The 13,599-nt window shown below is 37.9% G+C and overlaps 1 protein-coding gene across 7 annotated transcripts in view; it reads right to left on the bottom strand.

The window, feature by feature from the left end:
• Positions 1–3,482: 3,482 nt before the first annotated feature.
• Greb1l (GREB1 like retinoic acid receptor coactivator) overlaps positions 3,483–13,599 on the bottom strand; it is a 260,469-nt gene continuing 250,352 nt past the window's right edge. For 4 of the 7 annotated variants that reach the window (XM_047526836.1, XM_047526838.1, XM_047526842.1 and 1 more), the window contains 7 exons: positions 11,701–11,866; positions 10,514–10,741; positions 9,540–9,681; positions 8,200–8,400; positions 6,662–6,800; positions 5,304–5,461; positions 3,483–4,366 (listed from right to left, as the gene is read on the bottom strand). In XM_047526836.1, coding sequence (XP_047382792.1) covers positions 4,331–4,366; positions 5,304–5,461; positions 6,662–6,800; positions 8,200–8,400; positions 9,540–9,681; positions 10,514–10,741; positions 11,701–11,866 — 1,070 coding nt within the window. In that variant the 3' untranslated portion in view covers positions 3,483–4,330. Of the gene's footprint in view, positions 5,462–6,661; positions 6,801–8,199; positions 8,401–9,539; positions 9,682–10,513; positions 10,742–11,700; positions 11,867–13,599 lie in introns of all 7 variants that reach the window. The other 3 variants (XM_047526839.1, XM_047526841.1, XM_047526843.1) reach the window with 1 other exon arrangement.

The raw sequence follows: 13,599 nt of genomic DNA, 5'->3' as shown, positions 1-13,599 counted from the left end.
ATTGGTTGCTTTAAATGTTACCATTTACCAGGAAAATAGTTTACTTTCATGTTTTTATTGAAAACACAGTCCCTCAAATAAATTTTATAATCTAGGTCTTTCTCTAAGAATAGTAGTACTGTTGTAGTACCTAACATTTGAGTATTTGCTCTGCCAGATTCTATGTTTGATATGACATTATTTACCTTAATCATCATGACTGACTGTCCTATGAAGTAGGGCTTAAAAGAGAGGCATCTGTAATTTCAAAGATAGTTGATACTACTGTAACAATTGGTGTGAAAAATGCTGAAACACTGAACTGAGGCTCTGATATGGGGATGAAGAGGAGGTGAGTACATACTGTGAAATGCAGTTGAAGTGGGTTGGAGTTTATGACAGACTGGAAAAGTTCTATGGCAAAGAATCTAGGGTATGTGGGAAGTTTGGTTGGGTAATTAAGTATATGGATTTACTGAGATGGTAACAAGGAGAATTAGTTTGGGGAATTTGATGGTCAAGAGTGAGCTCAGTTGTGGTCAAGATTTTAAGGTGGTTACAGAACCTCCACGTGGAAATATTCATCTAGTGTATACTTGAAGATGTGGATTTAGATTTAGAGTTTGAGAGAGGTTTGGGTTGAGCAAATAAATTTGTAAGTTCAGTTATTTGGAGTTTTTTCTCTCTCTCTTTTTTTTTTTTTTTGGTAGTGGGGATTGAATCCAGGGGTGCTTAACTACTGAGCCACACCCCCAGTTTCTATTTATATATGTATTTATATTTTGAGACAGGGCCTTGCTAAGTTGCTGAGCCTGGCTTTGAACTTGCAGTCCCCTGCCTCAGCCTCCCAAGTCACTGGGATTACAGGCATGCGCCACCACACCTGGCGTATTTAAAGGTTTAAAAGAGATCATTCTGGGGTCTGTAAAAGGAGGAGATTTGTGAGGAACTCCATTGTTTAAGCATCTTGAAGAGGAGTACCTGATATGAGCAAGGTAACAGCTAGAAGAGAGTGGTACAAAGCAAGAGTTTTAAAAATCAGAGAATGGTAAACACTGCCATACCACAAATGAAAACTGGAGAGAGTCCAAGTGATGAAAGAGCCGTGTCTATGGGATGGTAGAAACAGCAGTGACCACAGTGAGTATAGACCGGTAACCACAGTCAAGCTTCAGAAGAGAGTGATTTTGTAATTACCAATTACATAAAGGTGCCTATAAGTTTTTTGTTAACATCCCTCAAATAGTTGTTCGTCCTTTATAAGAATGTCTAGCATAATGACAAAGCAACCATGAGATTTGATGGGTTGTCTTTATCTGTGTAGATACATAATGTTTATTTTCTTTAGCAAGAATTATAAAAAGCAGTATTTTACCAGTTCATAGTATGTAAGATTGAATCTTAATGTATGACTATTGTACAGGCAACGAGTACAACAGCCTTGTAATGGTATTTTAATTGTTTTTGTTTATTTGGGGCGACCCAGGTAGGGAGTCTTATCCTTTTGGATTGGAACATAGCCATATTCCTGCCCATTCAGTTCACCTAGGGTTAAAATTGCTGAGTCGATACCTAAGGTAGTCACTACAGAACTATATCTTTCTCATGACCCCTTAGCCTTCTGACAGAAGGAGGGAAGAATTCTGTCTTGTGGCAGTCCCTCACCCCCACCACCCTCCTAGTAAAATAAAACATTGAGTACTTACGGAATGAAGTGGTCAGAGAACAACTAACTAATAGTTGCCTTTTTTTCCTTAAAATTTGTCCCATCTGTTGTCATAGTCCCTGAAGTAGATGCTTTATCTTCGAACTTGCTGGCTAAGAGCGTAGTGAATTTATTATGTGAAAGACCTTTTCCTTGACCTTACCAACCATTCCTGAAATCATCTTGAGTGATGGCTTTTCCAGTGAGGCCAGGGCTTCAGTTATAGTAGTATTCTACTTCCAGAGGAAGCTTAAGGGTCAGTGTCCATGTCTGAAGAGAAGCCTGAGAAATTTTGTTCCTGGATTGTTATTCCAGTTCCAGGTAGTCCCATGTGAAGGTGTGGCCTCGGAGTGTTATTAGACTTTTTCAAGGCAGCCCGCTTTGGAATGTTGTAGGAGGAAAACTGGCAGTCTGCTTTCTCTCAATTTATTATCAGACTTAGAAATATTTATTGCCTCTCCTGAGGTAATGATGAGGGGCCTTGGGCCTAGAAAAGTGTGTTCATGGGAGCTGTGTCAGATTCTATTATTTTACTACTCTTTATGTATCAGTGGTGAAAGGCATTTTTCTGGGACATTTCTTCTCAAGAGTTGATAACATTAGGTAGAGTTAAGAAATAAATTGGATGTTAGCAGTAAATACCTTGTAATCATACTACACAGTTCTGATAACCCAAAGCTGTGTTTCTGAGGAGGATACCAATGTGAGAGTATAGTTGCCATCTATAAAATAAAAGATGGGGAGGTAGTGTGAATATTTCTAGTTCTTTACTCATTTCTAGGTCTGTCATATATAATTATGTGCAGGTCTGCAAATGAGTCTGTAGATATTTTAGGTGTATGTATCTATTGTATGAGCTATGGATTTTCATTCAACAAATATTTATTTACTACTTTTTTGGACTATTGTGCTAGAATAGAAGAATCTTAGAGCCATTCAACCTATGATATTGGAATTTTCAACCTTTTTTGGATGTTGGCAGTCTGGGAGCATATTCTGTTTTTTTAACAAAATAGAAAATTAGTTTAAAGAAAACAAACTGTTTTGAGGGGTGGGGACTGGGAGAGAATTTTAATACATTCACCAAGTTAAAGGAAGGGACAAGAACAATACTGTAGGCACAACTTAAGACAACTTAGAATCATAAACAAAATGTGAGGTAGACTGACTAGTGAAATTCACCAAATTTTGGTTAAAATTTTACAGTAATAAAGTAACACAGGTGCCCCCTTTTCTAAAAGTCACAGAAAGCAGTTGCATAAATTACAGCCAAAACATATTGACTACAACAATTCTCATTCTAATTTTCAGTTTACATTCAGTATTAACCTGTGTGAACTGTCATACTGTAACATGATAAAGTTTAGCAAGTGTGTAGGTGAGTTATTGTGTGGGCCTAGTGAGTCCATTCACCCCACATCAGTGTTTTAAGGGGTGTAAAAAGCATAAAACTGAACACATACGTTAACAAATCATGGTGTCCTGTGCTTGTGCAATTTTACCCTTAAAGAGGACCTAACATTCTCTAAAGAATTAGAGTGATAAAGTGATTTAAGAGATAGGCTTTCAAAAAAATTAGGCAGGTCAATTTATATTTCTTCATTATTGAATTGATGTGTTTGACTTTATTCTGGCATTTCTCTTCCACAGAGTTGAGTGGTAGGTGCTCATAATGATTTGAATTTTTAGAGTACACCCCTAATGTGGAGTACCTGCATCTAAAGAAACTTTAAAAACCTCAAGACCATGAAATCATACATAAAACCAGAACAAACACTGAGAGGCCCTCTGCCCCAGGTAAAATTAGAACTACTTCAAGTATTTTATTTGCCCTATAGTAAATGTTATTGGAATATTGCACAAACAGTGGGTTTCTTGATATCATCTGCATCAGGCCCTTTCAACAAAACAGGAACAAGTGAAATACATTCATATCTACACCAATTTAGAACGTACCTCTTTGCCAAAAATTTTGCTATACTAAAATTAAGGAGTATTTTTAAAGCATATATAAGGCAGGTCCTCTTTGAAGGACAAAATGGGGGTTAAAAGGAATTGTTCATTTCAGAATACATTTAAAGCATTATAAGTAGCTATATTAAAACCACGAGATCTGCAAACTGTTTTCAGTCTAATACATTCCATCTTTTTACTAGATGTAAACTCCTTGTTATCACAAGATAAAACACTATTTGTTCTAAGTAAATGCAGGCTTAGTAGGCCCCTCTCAGTAGTTTCAGGTCACTAGACAGATTCAAGTAACAAAGGCCATTTTAAGTGGGAATAAAGTGATACATGTGGGCAAATAAAAAATCTCAAGAGATTGTTTACAGTGATGAGAACTGGAGTAATTAATATAAGTATAAACTTCAAATAGACTGTTCTAGAAAATTTTCTAGAATCTGTTCTTCATTAAAATATTTGGCCTGGTACAAAAAAAATTGGGGTGTGTGTGTGTGTAGAAATCCTGCTTTTTATATTGGTCAAACACCATGTACTGATTTTGAGTCAAAAACTCTTGGCATCTTTTTTACTCTTCACAGAAAAGTCAGTGGTAGAATTAAAAGTAAAACATTTATCTCTCTTTCCATGGCTCTATTTCCCATTCCAGCACTTTCTGTGTCGTCAGTATAAGGCAGCTAATTTTCAGTTTGTCTTTTTAAGGAAGGTTTGCTTGAGTTCCTGGGGAAAAAAAATAAACTAGTTCTACTCCACAACAGAACCTCAGCCTGACTTGAAGTTTGCTAGTGCTAGCCGCTTATTTTCAACCAAAACAGGGTGGGTACAGTTTAACTCCTGAAAGCTGCTTAATTGACCTAACTGCTTAATCAGGTTCTTGAACAAGATTAATCACTGTTCCATATTCTCATAGACATGGTGTGCTTAAAGACTGGAAACATTTTTAAAGAATGGGAAAAGCAAAGGAATTAAGCTAGGAGAATCTCCATAAATGTACACAATGCCTGCTCTGCATTTACTGATTTGTTTGTTCAGTTTAAATAGTAAACTTTAACTCCTGTGGAAATTTTGCCAAAAGTTTCAATACATATAAGATTATAAATCTTAAACTAACACTGCACAGAAAAAGACAAAGCTACTTCTTTTTTTAAATACAAATAACTTCTACATTCTATCATTTCAGACCCCTGAGTAATACTGTACCAAAGTACAGATCTGAAGAGAAACTGAGGGTTCAGGCCTCAAATGTTAATCTTCAATTAATTCCACACCAATGGCGTGTCTCATGTAACACATTCAAGCTAGCTAATGCTGACAGTTTTCCCCCAACGCGGTATAGTAGAAAAAACAATGCAAACTCTGTTTGTTCTCCAAAGTGTATCCTCCTCAAGCTCCCACAGGCAGACCACATCTTAAGTAATTGCATAACTGCCTACAGTGGAGTTCACCTGAACTTAGGGTCCTATAATTAGAACTGAAGGACGTGATGTCCCCAAAGACCTGGGTTAGATTTGGGGAGTTCTTTGGAGAATAGACAAATATGTTGCACTTTGCTCCACAGTGATTGTACTTTAAAGAAAAAAAATCCCCCAATAATTGTTTCTGTCCCACCCCAGCTAGGCATCCCTTTGTGATTTTTGGTCTCTTCCAAAGCTCATACATGACGTCCAGTAAGAAAGTAGAGAGGCTTGTCATCGCTGCTGTTGGCAGTTTGAAACTCATCCCGGAGGCGGAACTGCCACTCATCCTCTAACTCTAAGCGGACAATTGTTTGGCGTAAGGAGCTTCTGTCTTGGCAGATGACACACAGGGTAGCACCTTCAGGGAAAAGGAAGAGATGTGTCTTAGGCTCTTGAATTGAACTCATAACCTATTTCTCTTTGATGTATTCCCAAACACTTCTGAGAACCAATATATAGGTATGTAGCATATCAGAATTTTTCAGTTTTTTTACTTTAAGTAGTTTTGCAAATTCAAAAGTTTAGAGAGTAAAGTAAGAAATAACCACATCCCCTCCTTCCCTATGGTGACCAATTCAAAGTCTCTTGTGTGTCCTCTGGAATAGGGTTTCTCAACCATACCACTTTTGGACTGAATAATGCTTTGTTGAGTTGGGGGACTAGTCTTCTGTTTTTAAAAATGTTTAGCAGCATCCCTGGCTTCTACCCACCATATGCCAGCAGCATTCCCCAGTGTGACAACCAGAAATGTCTCCAGACAATGCCAAATGTCTTCTGAAAGTCAGACCCCACCTCCCAGTTGAGAACTACATATGTACACAAATAAATGGAGTTTTCCTTGTTCTCATGCCACACAAAGTGTTCTGAACCTCACTTTTTTTCACTGACCTCAAAGGCCATCATGTCAGGATTATTTGTGAAGTTTATTCTGAAGTAAATTTAACTCTATGATGCATACCTATTAAAATTATGTTTAGTTTCTGTACCAGAATCATAACTAAGATGTCTAAGGATGCAGTTATACACATTTATTGCAGTTGGTGTCTGACCCAGGCAAAATGTTATGTTCAGATTACTGGGGCTGGGGAGATAGCTCAGTTGGTAGAGTGCTTGCATTGCAAGCACAAGTACCTGAGTTCGATCCCCAGCACCGCAAAAAAAACAAAAAAAAACAGATTACTATAAAATGTGTATACTCATTATGTGTAAGCATGGGTAGGTCCATTAACCTAAATTGTTTAAACTCTTTCATATGAGAAGCATTATATATTCTTAAATTTCTAAAATTCATAGTGGCAAAACCCTATTCAATGTTGTTACAGCTCTGACTGTTCACCTACATTTAGTCTTAGGATAATAATGACTTGATCCTTTCTTCCCCCCAGTTAAGGAAATCAGTGGCCCACATTTAATACCACAATATCCAGTAGCCAAATTATTGGCCTCAAACAGTGTTAAAGTGTTTCTTTTTTTTTTTTTTTTTTTAATGTCTTTCAGTTCTGAATTTTTTTCTAGTGGGAATCAATAACATTCAGTCAAGATACCAAATTTGATTTACCTTTTAAAAACTTAAATTTCTTAAGAAGATCAGCACCTACAAAAGAGTCACAGAGGTACAAAAGGAGTCCACTGAAAAACACCCCTTCACAGTTGACATTGCTGGAGTGGGGTCTGGAGCTGATGTAGCATATAGCCACCTGAAAGCAACAAGCAGAAATAGCATGGAGATTTCAAAAGCAAGCAGATCATCTACATCTTCGCTGAATGAGTTAGTACCTTCCTCTTTATTTCAGAGTAAGGTAAAGAAGCTGAATCTTTTTCAGTGTTAAAGAGTGGTGGTTATTTAAGCTGTTTACCTCTTTTTTTCTAGTATGCCACGTTTTAACCTGTTCAAAATGTCACTCATTTCTCATCATAAAGAACTTTTGTATTAGATTTAATATTAAGTTCATATTAGGAAAAAAGCTCCTCCATAAAAAGAATATAAAATTTTAAAACGAACTACCTTTCATTTTAAAAAAGCACACTTAGGAAAGATTAAATATTTAGGTTACTTGAGAATAAAAATAATTTTAATTAGCTTGTCATCTACACTTGATCTTAGCCAAAAGGTGGAGAAGCAATAGCTTGTCATCTAGATAAATTTTCATTTGGGTACCAGCTCAAAACAGTATGAGGGCAGGCAGGGGTTGTAGGTCAGTGGTAGAGCACTTGCCTAGCATGCACAAGGACCTGGGTTCACTCCCTAAGGGGTGCAGGCAGCATAGATTTAAAATTTTAGCCCTATATGGCTTCCAGGTTTCAGAATATATACTTCCCTGTGATTTTTGTGAAGTTATAAAGTAGTTGGGAGTTAGAACAGTGGAATGGCTAATGTCTGGGCCAGTCAGCTTGTGTTCACATACTGCCATATGGCACTGGGAAATGTGTTCTGTGGCACCTTAGTGTATCCTCATTTATAGAGAGAAAAATGGTACCTGTTTCTTAGGGCTATTGGTAAATTAAATTAATGTAAACCACTTCAGTAAATGTTAATTGCTGTATATAGTAGTATTGAGGTTGCCTAATACTGAGTACTTTGTCTGGTATAGTGGAATTGGGAGACCTGGGATACACATATAATTTATATAGATACCATCAAGAGTGTTATATCAAATGATTTTTAAGGTACTTTCTTCTTCTGAAGATGGCAATATTATGAAGCAGATTCATTAATTACATAGAGTCTGAAAAACATCAAGACAGGTGGGAGCTAGAAACTGCTTCTGCCCAATGTCAGTGAGGTAGGATTCTTATAGGGTATCTAAGCTAAGCTGTGGTTGGTCAGTGGCTCATTTTGTAGAGGTGAAAGAGGGATGGGAAGAGACAGTTGCCATCACCTCTTTTTTTTTTTTTTTGGGTGCTGGGGATCGAACCCAGGGCCTTGTGCTTACAAGGCAAGCACTCTACCGACTGAGCTATGCCATCACCTCTTATGTGAACCTTTGAAGAATATGTCACGGGCTTCCTTTTGTCACCATTTAAATTTTCAAACCAAGTTAAAATGGGAAAGAAATGGATGTAGGTAAGCACAGTACTAGCCACCCCCACCTTTACCTCCTGTCCAATGTTAAGGTAGCAGTCAATGGCCAGCACAGGACTCTTAAAGTTATGAATGGCTTTGGGGAAGAGTTTATATGCAGCATGCTGAAGAAACTTTTCCAGGAGAAATTGTGCAGGGGCTGCCAGTAACGTGTGTTCACTGTCCGGTGCACAGACGTATTGAAGAGGCAAGATAGGTGCTAAGCTCTCTGACACCTGAAATCAAGAGCCAAGGTAATCATGGGAAATGTTGTGTCTGTTACTAGATGAAATGTCCAAGGATAAGTTGTACTGCAGCCTAGTAGGTTCCAGATACTATTCCCCCATATCCAAGGGGTTTATGTTTTAAGACCCCCAATGGATGCCTGAAATCCTAGATGACATCAAATCCTGTGTATACCGTTTTCTTCTATACATAATTACCTGTAATAAAGTTTAATTTATAAATTAGAGATTAACACCAATGATGATGAAATGGGACAGTTTAGCCATGTACTGTAATAAAAGTTATGTGACTGTGCCCTTTTAACAGGACAGATACTAATATTTTCAGGCCGTGGTTGACCATGGGTAACTAAAACTGCAGATAATGGGGCATGATTGCATTTGCAATAGTATAGTTATATAAGTTTAAAAATTATGATAGTCATTTTTGGTCCTGAATTTTTCCCTCCTTTGAAAATAGTACAGTAGTATTTAACATAAATTATACATAGTAAGAGCAAGCTTGCTTTTTAAGTAAGCTCTTGAAATGTACTACATTTAACAAGTACTCTAAGTACTCTGAACAGTTCAATAGGAAGTCATTTCTAATGCTGCTAGATGCCTATGGTTTGAATCCTACCCCCCCCCCCCAAAAAAAAAAAAAAAAAAAAAAGGCCAAGTGGTTTCTGCAATCCCTGGACAGTTCACATGCTGTAAATCATCAGGTATTAGTAAGTCTCTTAGAAAAGAGTAGGCCCATGGAATTCACTCGTTATATATTTTGATCAATATTACTATTTAAAAATAAATAAATCTGGGAAAGGACCAAACTAGCATCTTGATTTAAATTTCTCTCATGTATTACATAGGAATACCAAAATGTTAAAACTGCCATTCTGAAACTAAAACTTTGATGTAAACTTTAAGACTTAAATCTAAAGAAAAACAATTTTATTAAATGGTTAAAACTTTTGTTTTGGCACTAGATGAATCCTTAGATAGCAAATGAAACTGCAGAGTTGATATTAAGAACTCCCTTGGGTTACTTAACTTTCTACTAAAGTGGAAAGTGCTTAATGCCAGTATCTAATAACAAAGATATAAGAAATAATTGTGCTGATTTTCAACAGAATCAAGCTTGCAGAACTTACCATGATCTTTGGTTTAATGATAAAATCCCTTTGCCCGCCAACCTGAACATGTTTCTTCATGAGGCTGAAGTTATTAAAGCGACAGATGAGCAGGCCACTACTGTTTGTTCTCAGGTTAAAGTCAACATCTTCACAGAAATACCTAAATCATAACCACAATGACAGATTTCTTTGCTTGTCACTTCCTAACCAATGTAACTATACAGAGAAATTATGGCAGATGTTAGGGAGAGATTATCCTTGCCCTTATGGAGCTGGTCTTCATAGCATTGACCCTTGAAAACTCCTGATTTGAGCATCACAGCCATTGGAAGGGGAAATGAAATGCTTTTTGTTCCAAATATGCCACAGGGTTTTAGATATTCCTGTGCAGAAATAGTAATGTATATTCTATATACTCTGGCTTCAAACAGGACAAAACATGTGCCAAGTTTAAAACATGGAAGTGAAAGTGGTAGTTAAATTCTGATAGCCACAAGGTCAGGGGTTGACATGGAAGGGGCTTTATGGTCCCTGATGATTCTCTTGGGCCTTCTCTGATTTTCCAGGAATGTGGGCATAATTTATTCAGGAGACAAGGCCAGGGCTAGCCTGCTCATCCCCATCTGCTGTTTCCTTACAGGATCCAGATCTCTGGGTTTTACTAACATTTTGGGGAAGCAATTTTCTTGTGAGTTAAGAGGATGAGTAAGGATTTTAGCCTTACATTTTTCTGGGTCCACATACTGATTTGTATTGATTCAACAGTTTTTGTGCCTATGTTTAGTTCTTATTGGATAATAATATGCCTAAAGTGTGTTTTCTAAACATTTTGCACTATAACATCTATTATTAAGGAACTAGATAGTTTGAAGGGTGATAAAGGAGCTTACAATCCAAGACAGATGAAGGAATAAAAACATTGCTGAGACTGGACCTGGGCAGAAACAATCGGTAGATGCCAGGAGAACTTGCATCCGTGAGGCCCAACCTACCTGTTGAAGTCATACTGCACATTCTGAGTCAAGTCTATGTTGAGAAGAATGAAATCATGCACATGGCACCTAGAGAATGGGGCCTTTAGGCTCTGAGAAGTCAGCTTGCTGCTCCATTTCTGTATGCCCAGGATTGCGTAGTGGATGATTTTTGGTGTGGCTTCAATGTGCTGCAAGACACTCTTCAAGGACACATTCTTACTGGACACTCCTGCTTCCATGGACTGGCTATAAAATGTAAAGTTAGTTTATATAAAATTTCAATAAATTTACTATTCATATCTTTTGTGAAGGACCAACACTTGCTATACAATAATAATACTGTAATGGCTTATAATGAACCAACTTGCTTTGTATTATTAGACTAGAATACAGAATGATGTTAAGCCCAGTGTTCACGCTGCCTGTCACTACGAAGTTGCAGAAGCCTGTCTTTTTCGGGGCAGGATTTATCCCATTAAGACAGAGGAAGAAATCCAGCCTGTGTTTGAAAGTAAATGAAGAACGGTAATTACCAAAGAAAGCCAGGGGTTAGAAGCACAAAAGCATGTTCTGGTCATAGAAGATGTGAAAACTTCATTGGTTTCACATCCACAATGGAAACAGACTAGAAATCAGTGTTTGAGCTGGAAAGGACCTAGAGGTCATCTGGCATAATATTCTGAGGGGCACTACTGAATTCATGGGGTTATTTATTGTGTAGGACTTTACAATGTTTAGCATTCCCTGGTCCTGATGAACCCCCAACAGCCACCCCTAGCATTGTGACATCCTCAAATGCCCTGTAGGAGGGCAGCTACTGATTTTGACCCTGTCATAATTTTACAGGTGAAGGACTTGAGAGGTTAAATGACTTCACTTCTTCACCCACATGGTTAAGAAATAGCTGGGACTACAAAGCAGGTCTCCTGATTCAGATGCCAGCAATCTTTCTAGATAAATGATCATGTTTAACAAATTTATAGCTGACCAACTTCGTGATGCAGGAATGGTCCAGGAATTTAATGGCATATTGAATGTCTAAAAAAATCCTTAAGTCATCCCAAAATGACTAGTGAGGGTATTGACCTTGCTCTGGAAAGCTGTATCTCTCTTTTTTACTTCTGTATGTAACTGCAGCCAAGAAAAGTATGTTCTTTATTAGCATCGTGTTGTACTCCCCTAGAACTACTTGGAAGAATCACTACCTGGTCTGCTCCTGAACACTGTGAATGTTCCATAGGACACATGAGTCGTCCATCACAACGATGAAAGGCCAGACACACTGGCGTTTAACTCCCAGCTCCTCCAGGCGGTTCCTCTCCAGTTCTAGGTTGTGATATGACAGCTCCTTAATGAGGAACCTAGCAGCACCTGGAAGGCAGCATAACCAATGGATACACACCCTTGACTCAAGCTTGGCTGAACCCCTCCAACACTTCCCCATTCTCTCCTGAGGCATGCCTGTTCACTTGGTGTCCATGCAGGTTGGAGCCACCCAAATGTTCAGAGCAGTGGTTCTTTAAAAATCACTGGGGAAGTCAGTTTCAAATGTAGATTCCTGGGGCCCATCACCACAGATTCACTTAAATTTAGTAAACCAGAGATGATAATTGAAAATGCGTGAACTACCCTTTGAGGAGCACTGAGGAATCATTTCCCTGGAATGTTTATTGATTAGTTCCTCAAAGAATGTCAGTTTTGGAAGTATCCACTCACATATCCTGCGCTAGGGAGTAGCCAAGGCTGTGACTACTTGTACTGATGAGTCTTCTGCTTTAGATACCTTTAGTAAGTTTGCCAGCAGCATCTCTCTGAAGAAGATTCTAGAAACTTGCACTCTTCCCCTAGATGTGCTTTCTGCAAGTAGTATAGTAAGGGAATAGATTGGAGTCAAGCTGCTTAAATGTGGATCTTGATTCCACCACTTTTTTCCTAGCTTGTTATTATGAACAAGTCAATTCCACTCAGCCTTCTTCCCCTTCTGTAAGAGGTACTGGTAATGACAGGATACTGTCTAGCAAACAGTAAATACTCAGTGTTAGCTATTATTTAAAATGATGCTCATCAGGAAATAGCCAAATTTTATGACTGAGCCACCTTAAAATGAAAATGTGATAGTGCAAACAAAAAATACTATTCAACTAATCGTGGATGAAACCCAAGACAGTTTGGGTAAGTGGAATTTAGGAAAACCTACCTTCTAAGAACGTGTATGTCATAGTTTGTATTCTAAACATAGTGCGAACCCTGTACAAAAAGCCCATTAGTAACATCATTGTAGAGAAAGACCAAAGATCTTTGCTCTAAAATCAGAAACAAGGATGCCTGCTTTCACCACTTCTATTTAAACAGGATAGAAGTCCTGGCCAGAGCAATTAGGCAAGAAAAAGAAAAGGATCCAAATTGGAAAGGAAAAAAAATCATCTTTGTTCCCAGAAAACACATCCCTTATGAAGAAAACCCTGTTAGAACCAATAAGTGAATTAAGCAGTGTTACAGATTAAAAACAACATTCCAAATCAGTTGCATTTCTGTACATCAAAAATGACCAGTCATGGTATGATTATCTGACTGCACACTCAAAACTGCAACTGAAAGCTCTGCCAGGACTTGCTAATACTATAGGCAGAGTCAGCAGGGTGCCCAGGAAGGGGCTGTTTCCCCTCAGCAACAAGAGAACATGTCACCACCCGTTAAGTTTGTACAAGAGTTGGGTGGGATGAAGTCTGGGTGAATAGCAGCCAAAGTCTGAGGAATTCTAATATTTTTAACATTTTTTATTTCACTGGTATTGTCTTCTGAGTTGATTGGTCCAATCCCCTCCCCATTATTTGATATCATATACTTTAATCCAATTTTATGTATTAAAATTTTTTTTTTTTTTGATGGTACTGGGGATTGAATCCAGGGCCTTGTGCATGTGAGGCAAGCACTCTGCCAACTGAGCTATAGCCTCAACCCTTAAAAATGTTTTAATTGGGTTTATTCTTGATATGTTTTTTCTCATCTTTTACTGTCTCCTTTTGGGAGAGACTCAAAATTTATGAGTCTGAAGTTTGAATCCTGAATCTTTGAGCCTTGATATCTTTTCTTCTACTTGATCT

This window comes from Sciurus carolinensis, chromosome 15, assembly GCF_902686445.1.
Source record: "Sciurus carolinensis chromosome 15, mSciCar1.2, whole genome shotgun sequence".
NCBI lineage: Eukaryota > Metazoa > Chordata > Mammalia > Rodentia > Sciuridae > Sciurus > Sciurus carolinensis.
This window is presented reverse-complemented; position numbering and strand designations above follow the sequence as displayed.